We start from the raw sequence: 21,466 nt of genomic DNA, 5'->3' as shown, positions 1-21,466 counted from the left end.
TGATTGTGTCACTGCATTCAGAATCTGCTGGAGACATCGCTGTGTCTTTTCTTGTGGCGGTCTCAGTCCTCAGTAGTTCAAAAGCCAGCCTACCAGGTTCAGCTTGTCCCCCAAAGTAGCTGAAGGCTCCTTGTTCGCCCTTCCTCCGTCAGGGCCGGGCCTGTGTGTTTGCAGGGCAGGGCGTTCATGACACTTCCGAACTCTCCATCCTCTCGTGATGGTTCCCTGAGACATCCCATCCCTGAGGACAACTTTAAGTTATTTTTATATTTAAAATAGCCACAGAATGCCTGTCTCCGGCATGAATTTGTCATTACAGAACATATGGTCTCAGTGGCAGAAGAGCAGGGTATCTTACGGCTGACTTGTTAATGACCCCTGTGCTTAACTTAAGGAAAGGGGCCTTCTTGTATTGTGTCACCCCAGCATTCTCCCCAAAGTAGGTACCCGAGGCGCCAGTGAAAGATGTGGTAGGGTAGGGGCTGATTAATAAAGGGGAAAGGAACCAGAGTTGATGCTGTTGTCTGCATTTCATTTGACAGTTTGATTTGAAAGTTTGAGAGACACCTCAGAGTTCGTTCTTAACCCAGTTGAGACTATGGGAAATCCCGAAGCAGATCCTGGTATTCAACACAGTGCTCATGGGAGCCGCACCTAACGCTCAGCCCCTCTTCCAACTGCATGCTTGTCTCGGACTTCTGACCCTCAGCTTCTTGCTGCTACGGGTCCTCTGAACCACTGACCTCCTTCAGCCCAGCCCAGCCCAGCCCAGCACACACGCTTTGTGTTAGTTTTCTCAGCTTATCAGTCTGCTTTTTCTGCTCAGAGTGGGGTTCCAGCCATTCTATGTCCTGCTTTCTGTGGGTGACAGTTCTGTGCCCTGCTCCTGTCTCCATAGGTGAAGGGCACTTTCTGGAAATGACAGCAGGAGATGGGTGTCTTCGTGAGGTTTTCTTGCTTTGTCGAGGGCTGCATTTTTATCAGTAAGACAGCGAGTGTCAAGCAGTCTGCAGGATAAGAAATGATCACACTGGAGGGTTGCAGAGAGAGAGGCTCATGGCTCTGGGTCACACTTTGGCCTCCTTGATAGTCCTCAGCATGCTGATGAAGGATGGTGTATTTGGGAGGTGGCTTCTTTGTCCTAGAGAGGGACAAAGCCCTGGAGACCAGAAGGGGCCATCTTGTGGCAGAGAAAGGAATGACAAGACACCCCTTCTGTGGCCTTGCAGAGGGAGAAAGGTCAGACAGATAGTACATTCTTTCCACCCCAGGGCGCTCTGCTCACTTTAGGGACACGTGGGTGATGGTGACTTGGGGTGATTTCCTGTTTGAGACAGTCAAGACTGTTTGAATCGTGCTGCTTCTGTTGAAAGTAAGTGTAGTTTCTGTCCCCGCTTCTCTCCCCTCTCGCCTCTCGTGCTGCTGCATTCTTCCCCCGCCTAGGTCCAAGGCCATGGTATGTACTAACGGTCCCGCGGGCTTCCTCTGCCATGCACGCTCATGTTCTTTGGGCCAGAAGAGAAGAGGGGAAATAGCCAGGGAGAAAGTCTGTGATACAAGTGCTGCCTGTCTTGTGGGTGTTGGTGGTCCCAGCAGCTCGGGAGCTAAGTTTCAGTCAGGCCAGGCCTCCCCACTCACCCCCAGTGAACTGAAACTGTCCGGAAGGTAATTAGTACTCAGCTGGAGGGTTGGCAGGAGCTGTGAGGAACATGCCCCAGGGACACCTGGGCTGTCTGTTTTGGGAAACCTTGCTTTTATTCTTTTCCTCTCTCTTTTTTTTTTTTTTTTTTTTTTTTTTTTGAATCTGTGTTGTTGTACCGGAAGGATCAATGGTACATTCTCCTGCCTGGGGAGTCAGACTGCCTCTCTCTGCGCTTTCATCTTATAGCTAAAGATGGTGCCCAAGACCCACAGTCTCCACCTTTAGTAAGCCCAGTGAAATGGCAGTTGCTGGCTTCCAGGGCACAGGCTCCAGTGACGCAGAGAAGACTCCATGCCTGGGTACCCCCAGGATGGTTTGGAAGGCAAGCGCTCTCCTCTCGGGGCTGTGTGTCCTGGAGGTGGTGCGTAGATGACCCCGCAGGCGCAGGCCCCCTCATAAAGAAGGGCAGGCAGAGACACCGTGGAGGGTCCGTCCATGCTGCTGCCCCCACCCCAATGCATCCCCGGGTATGTTACAGGTGGCCTTTGGTAGTAAGGGTATTGTTATTTTTGACACGCGTGAGGATTATATATCTGTGACAAGAACTTTCTTTAGATAAATGTATTAGAGCAGCTGGCGGAGACTGGCTATCATCCCAGCACTCCTGGGTATGGGCGCAGGGCACAGCAGAGAGCCCCTCACTCAGGACACTTTGTGCGGGCCAGCCGTCTCTCCCACCACTTCTCCCCAGCCACCAGCCCAGGCTGTGATAAGGGCAGAGGCAAAGGGCAGCTGCTGGTTTGGGGCTCAGTTCCCTTTAGACTTCAGCTAGAGGCCTGGCATATTTCTCTTCTTCTGTTTCTGTGCCCTGTGCATGCTGTGTCCTGCTCTCTGGTCCTGGTAGTGTGATGGAACCAGGCCCGGGTAATGTGTTATCTCTGCTGTTCTCTCCCCAGAACACGGCTCTAGATAAAGAGGGGCAGATTTTCTGCAGCAAGGTCTGTCAAGACAGCAGCAAACCAGCAAGGGAGCAGACCTCCACAGTCCCTCCCTCAGCCCAGGAGGCCCCTCCCCCACACGAGTCTCCCAAGCCCCCTAGTCCTCCAGCCACATCCGGCTGTGATCTGGCGGGGACCTGGCGCCGCCACCGAGACTGAACTCTGTGTGGACAGGCCCCGAAGCTGCTGGAGGCTGCCGCTTCAGGAAGGCCGCTCTTCCACCAGGCCTCGCCATCTCCGTGCTGAAGGAGCCTTTCTTTCCTCACTGCGGCTTTGACAGTTTGCTGGCATGTTCTGTCACTGTCCGGGAACAACACTGAGGCGTCCTGGAGCCAGTGTTCGGCCTGGCCTCATGTACTTTGGGCTCTGCCCTCTCTAGTTCCTGGCATGGCTGTCAAGCCATGTCAGTGTGGAAACATATTTGGAGTGACTCATTTTAAATCATCCGTGTTTCTAGTTCAGTAGACACTTGGCTGCTGTACCCAGAGAATGTGCAACCTTTATCAGGAATTACGTTCTTTTTATAGAAATGCATTGGAAGGACTAGGATTCTCCTATTGACGGATTTTCCAAGCGCTCCCTTCTCACTGGGGATGGCCTCTGAGAAGCAACATGGCCTCTTACTCTTCTTGGCCACCCGAGGCTCCTGAATAGGAGAAATGAGTACCCAAGAGGGCCGTGTGGTCATCACCCTGAGTCCTGGTGTAGGGGATGCATTCTGACACCCCAGGAAGCAGCAGCTCCCCTCTGGCTGGGGTGCAGGGCTCACGGACCTAGCAGACGCGCCCCCAGTTTCCTCTCCTTTCCCTACGTGTGTATTAAGAAATGTTTATGACGTTGTGTGTATTAAGAAGTGTTTATGACGCTGGCCTGGGGGTTTTACAGTGGGGATATGCAGCAGCTCTTGGCGGAGAGGATCAGCTCGGCTGAGTCACCACCAGGGTCTCCTGTCCCTCTGCTCTCTGTCAGGAGCAGGCCAAAAGCCATGGCGGTCTGCTGAGACCCAGCGGGGCCTGGGGTGCTTGGTGCTTCTGGAATGTCCTGTGACCAACCTTCTGGAAGACTGCTGGCAGTTTTTCCTTTTTCCACCACCCTACTCTTTTTAATAATTGTATATAACTATGTATTTGTTTGACCTGCTTGTCTTCTAAACGGGTGGGCCCTACTGTTCACTCTTACTGTTAGATTTTGCCTTCTCCAAGTACCCCAACCTGCAATAAACTCTTCCCTCTTCAGAAAAGCCGTGGGGCGGGCAGAGGTTTCTGTGTGGTTGCTTTAGAAAGTGCATGTGATCAGAGCACCTCTTGTTGGTCCAGACCCTCAGGGGCCTGTGTCTGGGGCCACTACTGGACACAGATCTTTGCCTTGGCTGAAGTATATTTGATCACAGGTGCTGTGAATTGTGACCTAAGCACCAAAATAAGCAAGTTGTTCAGAGGGAGCTAGGGTCGGTAATAGATAGGTTGGGGCTCAGAGTATAGACTGGAAGGCTCTGCTTCCTGCTCGTGACCTTGTTCATCTGTGGCTCCTGTTATCCAGAGCTGTCTCTGTCACCTCCTTGGAGCTTACAGTTGTCCAGCCTGAAACCCCTGGCCAGGCTCTAGATCTCTTCAGTTCGCATTGCTGAAGGGATGAGACGGCTGGTAGCCGTCTGCCCCTGGGTTCCACCCAGGGCCCACAGCTGTAGCAGACAGAGGAGGAAATGTTCAGGAACACTGTGAGATGTAGGGTTAGAACACTTTGCACGTGTCTCTTCATTAACTGGTTAAAGAGCAAACTTTAAAAAAGAAAAACCAGATTTATTCTTAATTATGTGTACGCCTGTCTGTGCGCATGCAAATGCATCGTCCATTGAGACCAGAAGAGGGCAGCAAGCAGGTGTGAGCAGGCAGACATGGTGCTTTTAACCTCTCAGCCATCTTCCCAGCACCAAGTCTCGTGGCTGTTTCATTTTCTGAGAGGGGAAGAGCTAATGCAGAAGGAGAAAATCAGGACAGGTGGCGGACGGGTGTTCGTTGATGATCACAGCACAGCTGCAGTCCTTGCTCAGCTGTGTGGCTGGGCAGTGGCCTTTTGTTTGTCCCTGTGGGAGGCAGGCAGAGGCAGTGAAGTCTGCACAGCCTTAGTCCTTTCCTTGTGGGTAGGTAGCCTGGTAGCCTGGCCAAGTCCAAGGAGCTACAGGAGGGAATGGCCTGGTGTCTACCCAGGTGATGGTGCTGGGGAAGGGATGGTGATCCCAAGCAAAGGTTTGAGACACAGTTCCTCCGTGTATTTGCTGTGTAAGTACTTAGAAGCTGTAATTCTGTTCTCATGATCCAGATTAAATACAGGTTCTTTATTTCCGGCTACTCGGATCCTGTGGAGAGATTGGCAGGCGCTTGTTCAGACTATGGAGAGAGGTCAACTCGGAATTGTGGCAGAGAAATAGTGGATGCCCTGGGAAGCAGGTACTTGATGACCTCCAGAGCTGAGGGGTCACACACCTTGCTGTCTTTGCCTCCCTTTGCAAAGGTGATGGGCATGGAAATGTATTACATGTGTTCATTAAATACATTTGATAAAACTCCTAGAATCTCCTCATGGCTGAGATGGTGATACGTGACTTAGCATATGGGACAGTTTGGGATGGAGTAACCAAGAAAAAATGCTGATGAAAAAATGCTAGAGCAGTTTACCATCCCGTGGAAATATACAATATATACCACTTGTGTTAACGTTTTCATGGTACCACATTAAAAAATTTGAAAGGAACAGGTAAAGTACATCTTGTGGCATATTTTATTTAACCTAACATCTAAACATATCCAAAGTATTACTTCAACATGTAGTCAGTATCAACAAAGGCTGGGTGGTATTTTACCTTCTTGTGTGTGGAGTCTGAAATTTGGAGTATGTTTACATTTCACAGTACATCGCAATCTGGACTCTGAACATTTTAAGTGTTTAAAAGCCACATGGGCCTAGCAGCTGCCATGGCACCATTCAGCTCCCCAGATAAGCCATGGCTCTTAATATTAGTTCTAGGTGAAATCTGTTCAGTTTTTGAATGATGTGTGTGACAGGTAGAGAGACCCCCCCCCCCGTCATTTTGAGTGAAACGGGTTTGTGGGAAGTGATGGCATAAGGTTAAAGCTCTGTGGCGGGAAACGAAAGCGCACCCTACTAACGCTGTGACTGAACTTCAAGTGGAAGTGCTAGGCATGGAAACTGTCACCGACTCTCCAGGTACAAGTCGCTGCTTACAAAGGGGTCTTCGCCCACCACCTCAGGAATGTGTGCAGGGCTGGGACACTCGCTGGGCAGCCCTGTCAGAGCAGCTCTGTTGTGGGACCTTGCACCTGCAGATGAGAGCATTGTCAAGTGAGGAGGACTCTGAAGCTTTGGCACCCAAAGAATGCTTGGAAAAACCAACAAAAACCACCGAGCTACAACTCCAGGCTCATTGCTCAATGTCCTGGTGGTATAAGAACAGTTCTTTGCAGGCCACAAGCATGTTTCTTTCCCTGGAAGTGAGCCTGAGGTTGATGTGTAGGGAGTACAATGAGTCAGGTTCCACTGTGGAAGTCAAGTGAGATTCTAACAGTGGCAGGGTTGATGGGAGATGTCATTCTGTAAATATGTTTCTTATTGGTTAATGAATAAAGTCCTGTTGGCCAATAGGAAAGCAAGATAGGAGGGACTAGGAGACAAGGAGGTTTTGGGGAGAGGTAGGAGATTCAACATGTAGAGACTTGAGGGAGAACAACTCTAGACCCTTTCTCGGGTAAGTCAAGACTACATGGAAACGCTTAGATTGATAGAAATGGGTTAGTATTTAAGACAGAGCTAGCTGATAAGAAACACTAGTAACAGGACAACAGCTTTATATCTAATACAGCGCCTCTGTATGTTATTTGGGGCTGGCACGGCTGTGGGTAAAACATATTTGTAACACAGGGTCAGCTGACTTCTGAAGGATTCAAACTCCTGGAAATGCCTAGAAGTCGGGTAATAGTCATACAGGTACACAGTGCACCTGTACCTTGAATGCTGCATATTCGAGGGGAAGAGAAACAAGTGTGTGGAGCCACTCCTGCCCTTTCATGGCTGGTGGGGCTGGGCTTTTGCTGCTCCACAGGCCTCCTGTAGGGCAGGGTCCTGATATCTTCATCTCATGGACTGATCTGGCAAGCTTGATTGGCAGCCTATCAGTATGGATGGAGGCTGAAGCTGGATCTGAGCTAACTTTTCCAAGCCATCCAAGTCCACAGCTGTGGAGCAGCTGCCACTTCCTGCAGGTATGTGCAAATACTGGTGCTATCCAACTCCCCCAAAAGCTTAGTTTTGGCAAGGAAAAAGATCCTGAACTTAAGATGAAACGATGCACTTCATGTTTCAGGTATGTGATCATGGAGACTCCAAGTGGCCTCCAGTGTGTCATCTATCGTCCCTGATCAAAGATGCTGGACTGTCTCAGAGGATGTGGTCTGCCCGAAAGACAAAATGCCTGGGTTGTTCAAGAGAGCTTGATGTGCTGTGTTTTGATAAATTTCTGTTTGTGGTTTGTGGTAGCCAGGGGCAGAAGTGAGTAACATTGTGAACAAGCTGGTGAGATGACACACACACAGCCTCAGCTTAAGCCCAGGAGCTGGACAGTGGCCTGGGCAACATAGCAAGGCTGGTCTCAGATGTTAAGTTATTTATTCTATTTGAAACACTAAAGAGGGAGAAATATGTTCAGCCAAGCATGGTGATATATTTCTAAGTCCCACGACTGGGGAAGAAGCTAAGGCAGGAGAATATTGTTTGAGACCAGCCTGAGCTGTACATAGTGGAACATTATTTCAGGGGTAGAAACAATATCTTAAAATTGAGGCCATGGCATTTTTCTTGTAATCATAAAATCATTATGTAAAACCTCAAAATTAGCCATGCAAATTCTAGCACTCAGGAGGTAGAGGCTGGCAAATCTCTGAGTTCGAGGCCAGCCCCCCCCCCCTTTTTGGAAAGAGTGGGTGGAGCCTGCATGCATGCAAGAAATCCTTGACTATTTCTTGTAAGTCTGACTTGCATGGCCACTGCCACCTTACTGTTCTTGACAGCACAGGAGGAAGGCAGTATTGCCAGGTCCATGTGGTCAGTCCCATTAACCTAGACCCTACTGAATGAAAAGGGGCTGTGAGTTACCCATTTCCTGAAACCTCTCCCCCGTTCCCATGGAGACAGGGTGGTTTCTTGGATCATCTGTTGGCAGACTTTTCTGTCCCACCAGCTAGTTCAAAATAACCACTCAGAGACTTAATAGTAATTATAAATGCTCAGCTGACAGCTCAGGCTTCTTACTAGCTCTTACATTTTAAATTAACCCATATTTCTTATTTACCCTCTGCCACATGGCAGTACTTTCAACATGGTGTGTTCTTCTTTTCTCTGCATCGGCTCAAGCCTCCTGAGACTCTACCCTTCTTCCCAGCATTCTCTGTGTCTTGCTGTTCTGACTATACCCCCTGCCTAGCTACCAGCCTGTCAGCTCTTTTACTAAACCAATCAGAAGGTGCCTTGGTAATGACACATCTTCACAGTGTACAAAAGATTACTCCATAAGAATGTTCCTGTATTACTTGCTAAGTAGAATGGAAGTATAGTGTTTCATTGATGGGCAAAGTAGGTCCTCTTTAGAGTCGATTCATAGACCCATTTACTTCTAGGCATTTGGTATACTTTGGGTTTTGCATAGTCATATAAGAGTGAGCTGTCCACACATCTACATTAGTACCTGCCAGATATTTTCGTTTTCTACTTCTCCGCCCTTTTGCTTTCCCCAGGGACCTAAATGACAAAGCCATAAAGACTTGAGGGTGTTGTTCAGTGAGAACTTGTAAGCAGGGAAGGAAAACCCTTAGTTTCTTGAGGAAATTTATTATAAAGCCAGGCTTAAATATACCATGGAGAGATTGTGAGCCTGCCAGCCGCAAGAGTGGCCACAGTTCCTCCTGTTGGAGCCTGTCTCCTTCATCCCTGGCCTCCCTGATAGCTATTCTAATTAGTTTTCATTTATTTGAAGTGTTCATTTATTTGAAGTGATGGTGGGGATTTTGTTAAGATAAGTAATATTGAACAAAATGAAAGAAATATTGTGTTAAGTAGGTCCTGCCACTAAGAAGTCCTTGGTTCATGTTAGGCATGGACATGACTTTTGTTTTATGAAGTATTATTTCAGCTCAGGTACTCTCCTGTTTTGAGCTGTAAAGACAAAGGCAACGACAGACATTGTCTTTATGGCTCCAGGAGGCCTGTGCCCTGCTGGAACACAATAATTCTACCTTATTCCCCTTTATTTCCAAAGTGAAACACCCCTGTAAGCCTCCAGCTGGCAATTCAGCATTTCCTACTCCCATGGTTTGCTATTTATTATTGTTCTTAGTGGTTTGTGAGATGTTGGTAAGTCTGAGTCACCCTTGTTTGCTGGTAGAAGTCCCAGTAAGACACACAGATTTGGCACGAGAAAGCATTCTTGTTTGTTTTTTGTCAGGGGAGTCTTTCATTGGGTACCACTCAAAAACTGAACAGAACCAGTGTGGCATTTTCTTTGTGAATATAAATGTGTGGGTGAAGGAGACATTTCCAACAACTTAATGTACAAATGTAAAAGTTTCATTTTATTCTGCCTTTTTTTTTTTTTTTTTTTTTTTTTAGCTTATCCTGGACCGCAGAGAAGCACCTGTCTCTGCCTCCTGAATGCTGGGATTAAAGGTGTGCACCACCACCACCCAGCTAGAATTTTTCATTCTAGACCTTTGCTTTAGAGAATATATAAATGTGTAGGGGGAAAAGAGGTTCAGGCAAACTGCACAGGAAGCAAAAGACAGAACATCAGTTTCAACTCAAAGTTCACAACATTACAAAGAATTTATTTATGTAATACAGACCTTTCCTCAAATATTTTCACAGAATTCCATACAGCAATCTACTAGAAAAAAGTAGAATTATATGACACCAAAATAACATTGTTTCTTAGTACAAACTGCTAATCAAAAGGAAGGGAGAGATCGCTCCATAACAAAGAGAGGGTAGGACGGGTGATGCTTAGCACAGTACCTGGTAGCCCCATCTCATGCCAGGATGGTGGGGAATTGTGGGGGAGTTGGCTCCACCTGGTTCTGCCTCATTGCAGGGCTCTGTGACCTTGGGCAGGCTTTGGTACTTACATTTATTCATAAAAGAAAACAGGGTGTGAGCCCAAGAGCACTTCCATAATCTCACCTTGTGCCATGAGGACACCAGACCAGGAAAAAGCAGCCAGTACTTTATGATTGCTATAACTTAGAGCTTTGCTGTTTACCACACAGTAAAATAAAATGGCCTTCCCCAAACCATAATTTCCTAGGTCTAACACATGCTCAAAGAAGAATATAGAAATAATTCACTGAGATGTTTTAAATTACATTTATCATAATTTAAACATTACTATTAAAACCCTAGAAATTTCAGCACTGAAGAAGCACAATTGTCTAGAAAAATACAGGACCCAGTACAGAATAAAATCCCCATCCCAGTATTAGAGCCCATTTCCCTTTTACTAAAATCATACTTCTCAAGATTACAGATACATGGGAAATGGTTTTTCGCAACATAGCTAGAATTAGTGGGGTTATTGGCTCCACTGTCTGTATCCATAATTGGTGAAAATAGACTTTTCATTATGACTAAAAATATAGATTTTTTTTAAACTACAGAAACCAGCAGCCCATTATTTGCTTTGCTGCTCCCACCCTCCCCTAAATGTCAAGCAAAGTCTACAAAAATAGCAATTAACTTTTAAAAATATTTTGCTTGTTCAAACAAATTTAAGTTACATTCAGATGTGATAACTATTTCTATAGGATGATGTTCAGAGTCCTTCCTTGACCAGCCTGGAAGGGGACCAAGGTGCATTCGTTACCATCAGTATCGAGTTTGGTACTCATGATGCCAGCGGTTAAAGTCGTTGTAAAACAGAACGATGCTTCCTGAAGCCATGCCAGAAATGATGCACCTGGGAGAAGGATGGAGAATGGGTTACAGGGCTGTTTCCTGGAATGTAGACCCAAATAAGATGGGTATGTGGGGCATGGGTTTTGATACCACAGAGGCCATCTGTGGTCTAGGAAAGGGACAGATACTGCTGGAGTATGCAGGCTATCACTGAACTGTGAACAAAATCATTTCCACAGAGGGAACCTGCTGGAATCCGTGCTTCTAGGCATCCGACTCAGAAGGAAAACCCACAGTTGCCACTGGAGGGAGCATACACAGTTCCAGGACAGATCTAGCACTTCTGACAATGCAGAGCTGAAGAGTAAGAATTCAGAATGCTCCCCATTTTTCGCGGTGGGGGTGGGAGGCCCTAGCCTCTGGGTACAGACAGGGTCCTTGTGATCCCGTGACCTCATGTGTGATCCCTAGCGCTGCTTGCTCTCCTGTCCTGAAGAGGTGGTGCAGGGACAGATGGAGAACAGCCAGAGGCAGCTCTTAGGGAATTACATCCGGTACTGTCCTGTACTTAGTGAAACAGGAGACTAAAATTCATTGTTACAGAAGGGGAAATGAAGGGCAAACTAAACCAACCTGCAAATGGCAAGTTCTCCTACAGCCCTGTAAAGAGGTTAAACCTGGCCAAATAGATTAAAAGAAATAACACAAGAATTTAGTACAGGATATTCATTTTAGAAAACAAATAGGTTGAACAAATGGCCAAGCAGTAACAGTAAGAGAACTTAAGTGGCCCTGATGTCAGGAGGCTTTAAGTCAAAAGCACTGTGGCAGGAGACAGGGCCACTGAATGTTACTGTAACACTGCTTCTGAGCTCCCAAGAATGGAGAACTAGATGGCTATCCTCAGTTGCAGGCTTTAATGCTCTACTTTAAAACATGTGCAGGAACATTAACAACACATCCAAAAACAGACAAACTATATACTAGGGACAGCAAGGGCAGAGGGGAGTGGAAGGGTGTAGCTGTAAACATGTTAGAAAAGAAACAGTCTTACTGACCTAACTTTAGACCTTAATGACCCAGAAAAAGAGTAAATTGAACCCAAAGCCAGAACATTTTAAGAAAATAGCAGGAATTCAAAATAGGTTTCCTGAAGAGATCTGCAGAATTGATACACCTTGAGTTAAAGGTAACAGGAGAGATCACAATTGTGCACCAGCAAATGAGGTATAAAGAAAAGCTATAGGCCAGATGGTGTAGTGAGCATGCCATGAATTTAAAGGAAATTATCACACTTTTTTTTTTTTTAAAAAAAAAGTCCATTGAATTTGAGTAGGAACAAACACTTTCAGTATTTACCATTTTCCTAATTTCAAAGCCCAAAAGATAATATTACACAACAATATTATTCCCTGGATGGGTACTGACACCAATGGCTAACAAGCTGAACCCATTCGCAGAAATCTTCTAAGGATTACATAGCAGGACTATGAGTAAGACAAGATTTCACTGTGTAGCCCAGGCTCCCTTGAACTCACTATCTCAACCTGTAAATTGCTGGGGTTACACTAATAATCCAAACAGCAGTTATGAACAATTAACATTTGTAGTTGAATTAAAAAGAATAAAAATACATTTGACCAAGGAGACAGAAAGCTTATATACTGAAGACCACAAAACAGTGCTGTAAGAAACAGAAGGAATTATCTCATGTGTGTGGACTAGAAGTTAACACCAATGTCCCAAAGTGATCAGCAGATGGCTAGCTGCAGTCCCTGTCAAAATGAAGTCTTTCACGATGTAAAACTCTTAAGATTTATATGGAACCTTAACCCCAAATGGCCAAGAGAAATCCAGAAAAGGTGGGAATTTAGAGAACTCTATTTTTAAAACCTTAAGTGTAAGAGAGTGTTGTAGTGACCAACAGAGCAAAGGTAGAATATCAGGACCTGGGAGAGGACACGTGTGCATACAGATCACGTTGGGCCGCTCTCTACCTTAACAAGTGAAATTAACACAAAATGGAGCAAAAGCCTCAACAAAACTGAACCCACAGGAAAATGCTCATGACTGATATTTGTGGTAGTTTCTTAAGAGATAGCAAAAGTACAAACGGGAAAAGGAAGGAACTGTACCTCATTAAAGTTCTACATTGAAAGCTCACTGACGAGAGTGAAGACAACCAGGACTGCTCATGCAACCAGTGAGAGCACGTCACACCCGCTGGAGAGAAAGGAGGACCGTGTGCATTGCTGGTCAGAATGTAAACTTGTAGAGCAGTTCAGGAATTCTCCAAGACACTAGTAAGAATTACTATATGACCCTCCAATTCCACTCCTGCGTGTAGACCCAGAGGGACTGTACACTACTGTTCACACCAGACCACACAAAAACAGAAAAAAAAAAACAACACAAGGTGCCCATACACAGATGGGCAAACAGACAGAATGTGCGTATAACAATCTTAAAACAAGCCAGCTATAAAAAGATCCTGTAAGTTTCCATGTACAGGAGGTACCTGGAAAGGGTAGAGTCATAGAGAAAGGAAGATGGATGCGAGCAGGGGTTGGGGAAGGTGGAACTAGGTGAAAGGGTACTTTGGAATGATGGAAGCTCTGTAGACTATACAGTGACAGTGGCTGCAACAATGCTGAATGTACTTTATCCAATGAAACAGTATACCAGAAGTGGTTCAGATGGATGCTTTATGTGTATGTTGCCAAAACAAAAGAAGTTAAAAGAAAGGGCTATATTTTGAGGGTTAAGTTGCTAGATAAACAGCATCCTCCTCAAATTTACAACTTGGGAGGTTTTAGTTCATTAAGTCAGATCTCTCCAGAGGTGGAAATATGTTATTTACAGCCTTAAAGGTCTTGGTAAAGACATAAAAAGCTGGAGCCAGGCAGATGACTAGGTGGGCAAGTGTGAGGACCAGGGTTCAGATCTCCAGCACTTACATCAAGCATCCAAGAGGCAGAGATGGGATCTCCAGAGCAAGCTAGCCCAAGTGAACTGGCGTTTTACATATGTGAACACATTACATATATGCACACCATACACAGATATTCGAAAAGCTTTATGGCAGTCTCTGAGCCTTTGTAGATAAATCCTATCTATTTTTGAGAGCCTGTTTTATCTAAGAGCTGTCAGAAATGTAGACTTTAGAAAGTGTGCTTGGAAACTAATATTTGTTAGCTCTTCATATGTGCAGATGACTCCAGAGTTCTCCCAGCCCTAGGTCACTTAAAGTGATTCCGCCACTCTTCAATGCTTCTGTGATAGATCAGGATTTGGGTGTTACCTACCTCTGGTCGAAAGAAAGGGCCATGGCCCTGATGCCAGCATCGCAGCCTGGGTAGGCAAAGAGTTGCTTGAGGTCAGACACCTGCCGCACTATCACCACGCCGCTGTCTCCTCCTGTGAGCAGGTACTGCCCATCTCTGCTCAGCTGTATGGCCTGTGAGACAGCAACAGTCAGTAGAGACATGGCTCTTGGGAAGTGGGCCCAGTTGTGACTGGCTGCTATAGCAGCCCATGTGTGGGATGGGAAAGTGGCCGGTGAAGTAATCCGTGGTTCTTAGGACACTGAATTATGGAAGGCCTGCTGTTAGAAGTCCAATGGACACAATTAGGCGACACTACAGTGTTTTTTGTGTTTCGTTCCACAAACTCGGTTCTACAAATCCTTGAGAGGAGGGGTCATGGGAGGGTCTACACACAGATGTGCTCCCTGAAAGCATGTCTATCCTGTAGGATGAGCCTAGCACAGGAAGCTGCTGCACCTTCCTTAGGCCTGCCAGGTTTTGAAGGTAGTGAGGGAAATCGACAGAGAGCCAGCACTCCCTGGGGAGTCAGGCCCCAGGCTGCCCACATTGTAGCCTCCCTCATTGCCATCTCTAGGCTATGGCTAGTCTCCTACCTTGCTGAACAGATAATCTCAGCTTGAAATCTGTTTTGATTCTGTAATATTCCTTTATTCCCTAAGCCTGTGAGCTGAGATTCTTTTTTTTTTTTTTTTTTTTTTTAAGTATAGTCTCATGGAGTTCAGGATGGTCCTAGATTCTATGTAGCTGAGGATGACCTTGAACTTCTGATCCTCTTGTCTCTATAGCCTGAGTTCTGAGATTCCTGGCAAGCAGCAGCATAGCCAGGACAAGCTGGCAGCCACTCTCGGTTGAGCTGTATCACCAGGTGCATTATATTTTTAATTGTTGAGAAAAACTCCATGTTTCATGAATATTACGATTCTTTATCTAATGCTCATAAATAAGGTTTTGTCAGGGCTCCTGACAAAACCCCTCTGCCTATGGCCACTGTCACAGTAGTTGAACGAAGTTCATGCAGTCCTCAAAGCCCAGAACAGGTGTCTGCCCCTTGTAGAAAATGTGTGCATCCATGACAGAAGGCCCCGCTCTGCTGCCACTGCCACTGCCACAGCCACAGCCTCCCCGTGTCCACTGTCAGATGCTCTTTGCTTCCTCAGTAGGCTGCTACTCTCCTCCCTAACGCTGGTAGCTTAAGGTTTCTGCAGCCCTGGCAGATATCATCCACCTGCCCACTTGACCATGGTGGACATGGTCACAATGACCGCTAGCCTCTGAAGAGCAAATTTTGTTTGCTATATACTCAGTTCACATTGCAGGCAACAGTCACAGGCCATTGAACATAGCTTATTTTCAAAAACAGAAATATATCTAAAAGTGCAGAAGACAGTTTTGTTGCATCTTATGCATTGCTAAGTCTTATTAACTAGATGCATATTAAGCATTTTCAATATGACTAAAAGTCACTCTGCCCCATTCATCACCACAGTCTCACAGTGGAGACCAGAGCCTCTCCTCTGGGTAAGTATAGTATTAGACCAAAACCAGCATTCTTGAAGTCTTTGTTCTAGTGAGAAGCTCTAATCCCAATTGTGTCTGGAAGTGAAATGACGACTTAAGATGCATGGCATCTTCAGAGCACCTTAATGAGCCTGGTGCTTCCCAGTGGAAGAGACATGTCTTAGCTTCTCTTACAGGGAACTGTTGCCTTCCTCTGGCGTGTGAACCACACACGTATCTACTGTGCAGTCTGCTCACTGGCTCCTACTCTGACCGTCTCTTCAGTATCCAGGTCTATGGGGCTAGAGATCTGCAGTGGCTCCAGGATTGCTCTAACTCAGCCCTGGGTCCCAAGTGTTTTGAAGGGTGCTGGAGGACACTGGCAGGCCACAGCAAGCTGCTGGGGATGCCCACATCCTCAAACAGCCTGGGGAAAGAGAAACAGGGAGTTCTCTTGGGGGAAATGACGGTTAGACTTTCTGCTATGGCCTTGCTGCTCTGGGGGGACTGCTTGTTGAAGTTCTTCGTTGCAGCACCTGTATAGTGTGCCACCAACTCATGGTGACATCTTTAAACCAAAGTGCCAGCGAGCAGTATGACATCAGGGCAAAGGCAAGTGGGGAAACTTGATTAGCGTACAAGTTGTCAGGCTGCCTGGTATGTGAAAGAAATGAATTTTTTTTTTTTTTTGTATGGGTTGGTGACTGATTCTTTTTATTTCTAGATATCTGGGATTCTAGCCTGCAATTTCCTTGCTTTCCTCCTAAGGCAGTTATCTGGGAAAGTGTCAGTCTCTGGAGCCTGGGACAGAGAGTGTTCCTTTTAGGCTAGCTCACTTTAATCATATGGTTGCCAGTTACAAGTTAGAATGATAAAGTGCGGGCATGCTGGGGAAAAGCAATGGATTGTTTAGGCCTAAAATCCAGTGGGGAGTTTCACGGGGGGGGGGGGGGGTGATAATGGCTTCAGGGTACAGGGGAGCTTGTGAGTATGAACAGTTCACAAGAGCCCGCCTGCTGCTGCCTCCAGGCTCTTCCAAGAGCCTTGGTTTAACTGGAACACCACAGAAACTGTTCTAGCCAGTGAACAGCTTCAAATTATTTTTACAGATTTATTAGTGTAGCTGACAATATAATCACAGCTCAAAGTGACAGATTATCAACATTATTATTGTAAAGAAAGGAGGAGAGAAGTCACTGATGTGTACTTGGCTTAAATGGCAGATTATGGGAAATGAGGGAGAAATAAAAGCAGAGTGAGTTTGTTTGTGCACACATGCGTCTGAGGTGGAGGAAACTCTCAGATAACCAGCAAGTGAGAGGAGAGACATGGCCACTGGACCAAGAAACTAAGTCTCAGAGCAGCCGGGGTCTTTAGTTTTGGACCAGTGTTCACTTGCTCACTACTCCCAGACCTTGGAGTTTTCTTGGGAGAAGGGCTCTCATGTTATGCCTGGGAGAACTGCATGGGAGCCACCCAGGAGTGGGAGGAGCAATGAGTAAGACACACAGAAGCAGTCTGGACCACTCTCTGAAGTGCCTGGCTCTGCTGCCACCCCCGATGTCCTCCCCGATGTTTGTGGGTCACATGCACCTCCATCCCCAGGCCCACAACAGGCACAGCAGCCTGGAGATGAGAAGGGAAGTTACCTTCGATAACACCCTGTTCTCTTCCTCAACCTCTAATGCATTGGAAGCTGGCCTGAGAAGCAAAGCAAGGCCTGGGCTATCCACTAGCCTAACGGTGCATACGGACAGAAAGGGAAGCAGTTTCTGTCATGTGATGCCCAGCTCTCCAGTGGGTCAGGACAGCCATCAGCTGGCTGACCAAAGAATGCACAATTCCTCCAGTGCTGCCTCTTCAGATGTGATGAGTAACGGGCTCTAGGTAGAGTCCAGTTTAGCTTCGGTGCACAGTAGATCTTGGAGAAAAAGAAACAAGCCGCAGAACCACTGAAAGCCATTGGGCTGGCTTCACTGTGGCCATCTCCAAGGAGCATCCACTGACTGATGCCCCACAGCTGACCCTACCTATGAGCCTGTCCTCTAAGTGCTATCAGTGGTGTCCCTTTGGCATGGGAAAGAGGCCCCCAGTGGTTGAGAACTAGGTTTCTTCAGTGAATTCTGTCCCCCTTACCAGTCAAGCTTCCCAGTGAAATTGGCAATCAACAAAGTTTCCAGCACTCACCCTTATGTGGTCATCGGTCTCCATGGTTGCCTGCAGCTTCCCATTCACACTGAAGGTGCAGAAGCAGCCGTTTTCATAGAAGATAACACAGTGACCCTCTCTTGATGCTTGGATGAGTTTTGGTTTCATGCAGTTTTCAGGGCCCTCTAAAGTCCTTAACAAGTCTCCGTTCATGGAATGTATGAGACATGGCCCTTCTGAGAAGAGGAACAAGAAGCAAAATTATATGATGAAAACAGACACTGTAGGTAGTGTAGCTCCATGGGGTCCTGGGTTCAATCCCCAGTATCAGTGAAGGGAGGAAACTGGACAGATCAGCTGGGCTGCGATGCCATATGTCAGTTACTCTAAAATCTTGCCAGTTCTCCATTTCCACTGGGAAGCTTGGGAAGCCAAGTTATACATGCTTTCTGCCCCTCTGAGACAGGAAGGTACTTTATAAAATTCATTATGACATAAGTGGGGAGAGAGAGAGAAGCTAGAAGAACCCCAAAAGGAAGAGCTTCCAATCCCAGAGCAGCTTAGTGGGATGCAACGGTGCTCCTGCCGGGCAGGGCACATGGGTACCCTTCCTGCATCATACAGCCCAGATAGCAGGCTGGATCAGTGCCCATGTGGCTGGCCAGGGCAGCTTCCCTCTCACTGCTAACCTCCAAATACACACTGGGTTCTTTCTGCCACTGTTAAACCGAGTGACCTTATTTCCTCACGCCCCCAAAGCAAGCAGTGACTTCTGGCACTCTCACTCCCCCCCCCCAGGGGCACCCTAGGTTGAAAACTCTGAGGACAGGAACTGCTGTACACTGCTCCCCACCTCATACACTCCAGAGCTTTTCTGTTTCTACTATATACTCACCATAAGCAAAGCAAAGGAAACAAAAACTGTGTGGTAAGGGCTGAGATGATGGGGAGGACAGGAGTCTGTACTCTGCCTTACTCCTGGCCACATGGGATCATTGCCTTTTCCACATGTGGCTACTGACAGTGTGCCTTTGCACATGATGACTCTGCTTTTGTTGGCCACCCAACATAAATAGCAGTGTGTCTTTGTTTTTGCACAGTTCTAGCATACACGAACTTTAGTTACAACCCCTAAATCACACTAGCTCCACAACAACACAGTTCAAATGTCAGTTATCACAGCAATTGTATAGATCGAACTTTCTAGCTTGCTCTTCAGTCCATGAACCCTTATGCTAATAGCTGAGCACAGTTGGAAGGCTCACATCACACCGTGTTCAAAGAACATCTGTAACTAGTATCTGTTGTTCAGGTCACACTCAGACAGCAAACATAGTGGCTGTGTTGTCTCCTTGTTTCATGGTGATAACAAAAGGAGATAACCAGAAAAGGGTATTGGTCAACAATGATGAACTTAATAGAGAAGTAAATACAAATGGAGTTTTATGTAGAGAGAGCTGAGTCAGCTTCATATGCTGTCAAGATACTAGATATGCAGCCAGGAAATGAACAAAGGATGCTTATTGGCACAACAGAAAGTGGTTGCAGCAAAACTGATGATGTCAGAAGAAATGATACTTAAAAAAGCCATAGAGGGTATTTGATGACATTTAAACAAAAGGAAAATGAGAGGCTGGCACAACAGAAGAGGAGTGGCAATTCCCCAAGGCACAGAAAAGGTGCTTAGGCACTCAGGACAAGAAAGTGGCATGCACTGTTCACCTGTTCCTGAGGACTGTTTCTCAAAGACGTGAACCTGCAAGGCTGAGCTTGTTTTTAGTATTTTTGAGACAAGGCCTTACTATGTAGCCTTAGCTGTCCTGGAACTCACTTGTATAGGCCAGACTGGCCTTGAACTTGCAGAGATCTCCCTTGCCTCTTCCTCCTGGGTGATGAGATTACAAGTGTGTGCCATGCCTGGATATTTTTTAATGTTTTGATATAACTTTTTGACTATGGAAGAGTGATTAAAAAAAATTTCCCACCGAGACAATGTCTCATATAATTTTGTGTGATCTCTCAGAATGGCAAACTGTGCAAAGCAAGAGTGGTTTATAATAGTGATTAATTTTAATGTTTAGATACAATCCAAGAAATCATATTACTTTTGCACTGCTTTGACCAACTCCATTTTTCAAAGCAAAACTTTAAATTTTCACTCTGCCTTGAGCTATACTGCTATAGTTCAAGCCACAGGTATGGTGACCCAAATAAACTGTTTGTGAGCTTCAAACACAGCTGATATATGCTCTCAGTGCTATGCCCTCACCAGAAAGAGACGGGAAGACTGCTATTGTGGAGGGAGAGCTGGACTGCAGACAGCTCCTTTGCTGGAGGATCCCAGTTTGTTGCACCTACTCTTGGAAGGAACACTCAGTGTCTCTAGATAGAAGATAGTGCTAGCAGCAGAGTCATCTAGCAAACCAAGTCCTTTCCATCCTAGTAGCTGTCATTCTAGGCCTGCCTAGTCCTAAAATCTGGAAGTTAATCAGGGCGGGGCTGTTGAGGTGGTTTAGCAGGTAAAGGGACTTGTTGCTGACCCGTGATTTCAATCCCAGGGAACCACATGATGGAAGAAAAGAACCAACTCTCACATGTCATCTAACCTCTGCACACATGCTATGGCTTGAAAGCAGGCATACCCATAACACAGGCGAGGTCAGGATTTCCATTCAGCTTACTGGAGGTCAGAGAAATAAGCACACATATGAAGATGCTCTGTGTTCCTGCTTCGTGGAGAGGAGAACACTAACTAGCTGTTTCTATGGAGTATCTTAAATCCTTTACACTAGGGAGCTAAAATCTGGCTTTTGGCCTGGTAAGAATGTTCTATCTCTTTTCTGGTCATATGTGAACCCTTCTATTCCACCCCTGAATGTAACTACTGCTACTAAGGAATGTGACATTTAGTTCTATTTAATTTTAGCTAACTTATATTTAAGTAGCCCTGTGTGGCTACCCTAACAGACTGGAGCTTTAGAGAACAGGAGCCAGCCTCATTTCTGTTCACATTAATACATCACAAGAGATATAAACCACAACTTTACCTTGAGAACCACTTAACACCAGGCCCAGCTCAGCACAGATGGCAGCACAGGTAATCTCATAGTCATGGCCTGTGAGGATTGCCCGAGGAGTGGTAGTTTCACCTTTAGCAAGGAAAAAAAAAAAAAAAAAAAGACATATCAATCCCAGTGTGTAAAGCTTAAATAACTTGATCATGATATATGCCAAAGCCTGCAGAATCTTGAATTTATACAAAATTTTAGGACTAGATTCAAACTTTGCTGCAGTCTGATTTTGAAGTCTACATGTTTCTGAATTTGAAGAACCCTATGTGATTATCAACAAAAGCTTACAGCTCAAAGCTAAAGATGGTAAACCCTGCATTCTATACATTTCTCATATGAAAAAATGAGCCTCTCCAGTGGGTGGTTTTAACGAACCCACAGAAACCTTCACACAGCTAGATTAAGGCACCAACTCAAACACTTGCCCATCCCATCCTCTGCCTCTCCGTGAATTCTTCCACAGTCAGAATAGCCATTCTGGAGCCATGGAGCTCTGCTCAGGGTTTTTACTTTGACTGCCCATTGATTTACCCACAGTGTCCCCCAAGCCCACTGGCAGAGTTGAAATAATTTGTTCCCAAGGCTGATCTATGCCTGAGCCTGTCTAATTTGTGATTCTGTCCAAACATTATAATAAAGTAACTAAAAACTAAAAATAAGAACTTGGGCTTAATTTACACTTCAAAGAAAGATCTATTCCTCTTCCTCAATAGACTACTGCAGCCCCTCCAGTAAGATAATCTTAAGTGGGACTCTGATCTCCAAGCAGCCCTTCTCTAACACCTCACAGCTGAGTGCATTGGGATATGTAGCTCTCACAGAGACCTGCCC

The 21,466-nt window shown here is 46.0% G+C and overlaps 3 protein-coding genes across 12 annotated transcripts in view; 2 read left to right on the top strand and 1 right to left on the bottom strand.

The window, feature by feature from the left end:
* Positions 1–3,880, top strand: part of Dclk2 (doublecortin like kinase 2) — a 118,137-nt gene extending 114,257 nt beyond the window's left edge. For both annotated transcript variants that reach the window (XM_051199371.1, XM_051199370.1), the window contains one exon: positions 2,599–3,880. In XM_051199371.1, the coding sequence (XP_051055328.1) occupies positions 2,599–2,799 (201 nt within the window). In that variant the 3' untranslated portion in view covers positions 2,800–3,880. The remainder of the gene's footprint in view (positions 1–2,598) is intronic.
* The window catches only part of Kirrel1 (kirre like nephrin family adhesion molecule 1), a 1,148,154-nt gene that overhangs the window by 350,721 nt on the left and 775,967 nt on the right, over positions 1–21,466 (top strand). The window lies entirely within an intron of this gene.
* Positions 9,493–21,466, bottom strand: part of Lrba (LPS responsive beige-like anchor protein) — a 552,647-nt gene continuing 540,673 nt past the window's right edge. For all 6 annotated transcript variants that reach the window (XM_051199359.1, XM_051199362.1, XM_051199361.1 and 3 more), the window contains 4 exons: positions 20,612–20,713; positions 17,604–17,800; positions 13,899–14,050; positions 9,493–10,654 (listed from right to left, as the gene is read on the bottom strand). In XM_051199359.1, the coding sequence (XP_051055316.1) occupies positions 10,564–10,654; positions 13,899–14,050; positions 17,604–17,800; positions 20,612–20,713 (542 nt within the window). In that variant the 3' untranslated portion in view covers positions 9,493–10,563. The remainder of the gene's footprint in view (positions 10,655–13,898; positions 14,051–17,603; positions 17,801–20,611; positions 20,714–21,466) is intronic.

This window comes from Phodopus roborovskii, unplaced genomic scaffold (assembly GCF_943737965.1).
Source record: "Phodopus roborovskii unplaced genomic scaffold, PHOROB, whole genome shotgun sequence".
In the NCBI taxonomy this organism is placed as follows: domain Eukaryota; kingdom Metazoa; phylum Chordata; class Mammalia; order Rodentia; family Cricetidae; genus Phodopus; species Phodopus roborovskii.
The sequence above is the reverse complement of the archived record's forward strand: the minus strand, read 5'-3'. Positions and strand labels throughout refer to the sequence as shown.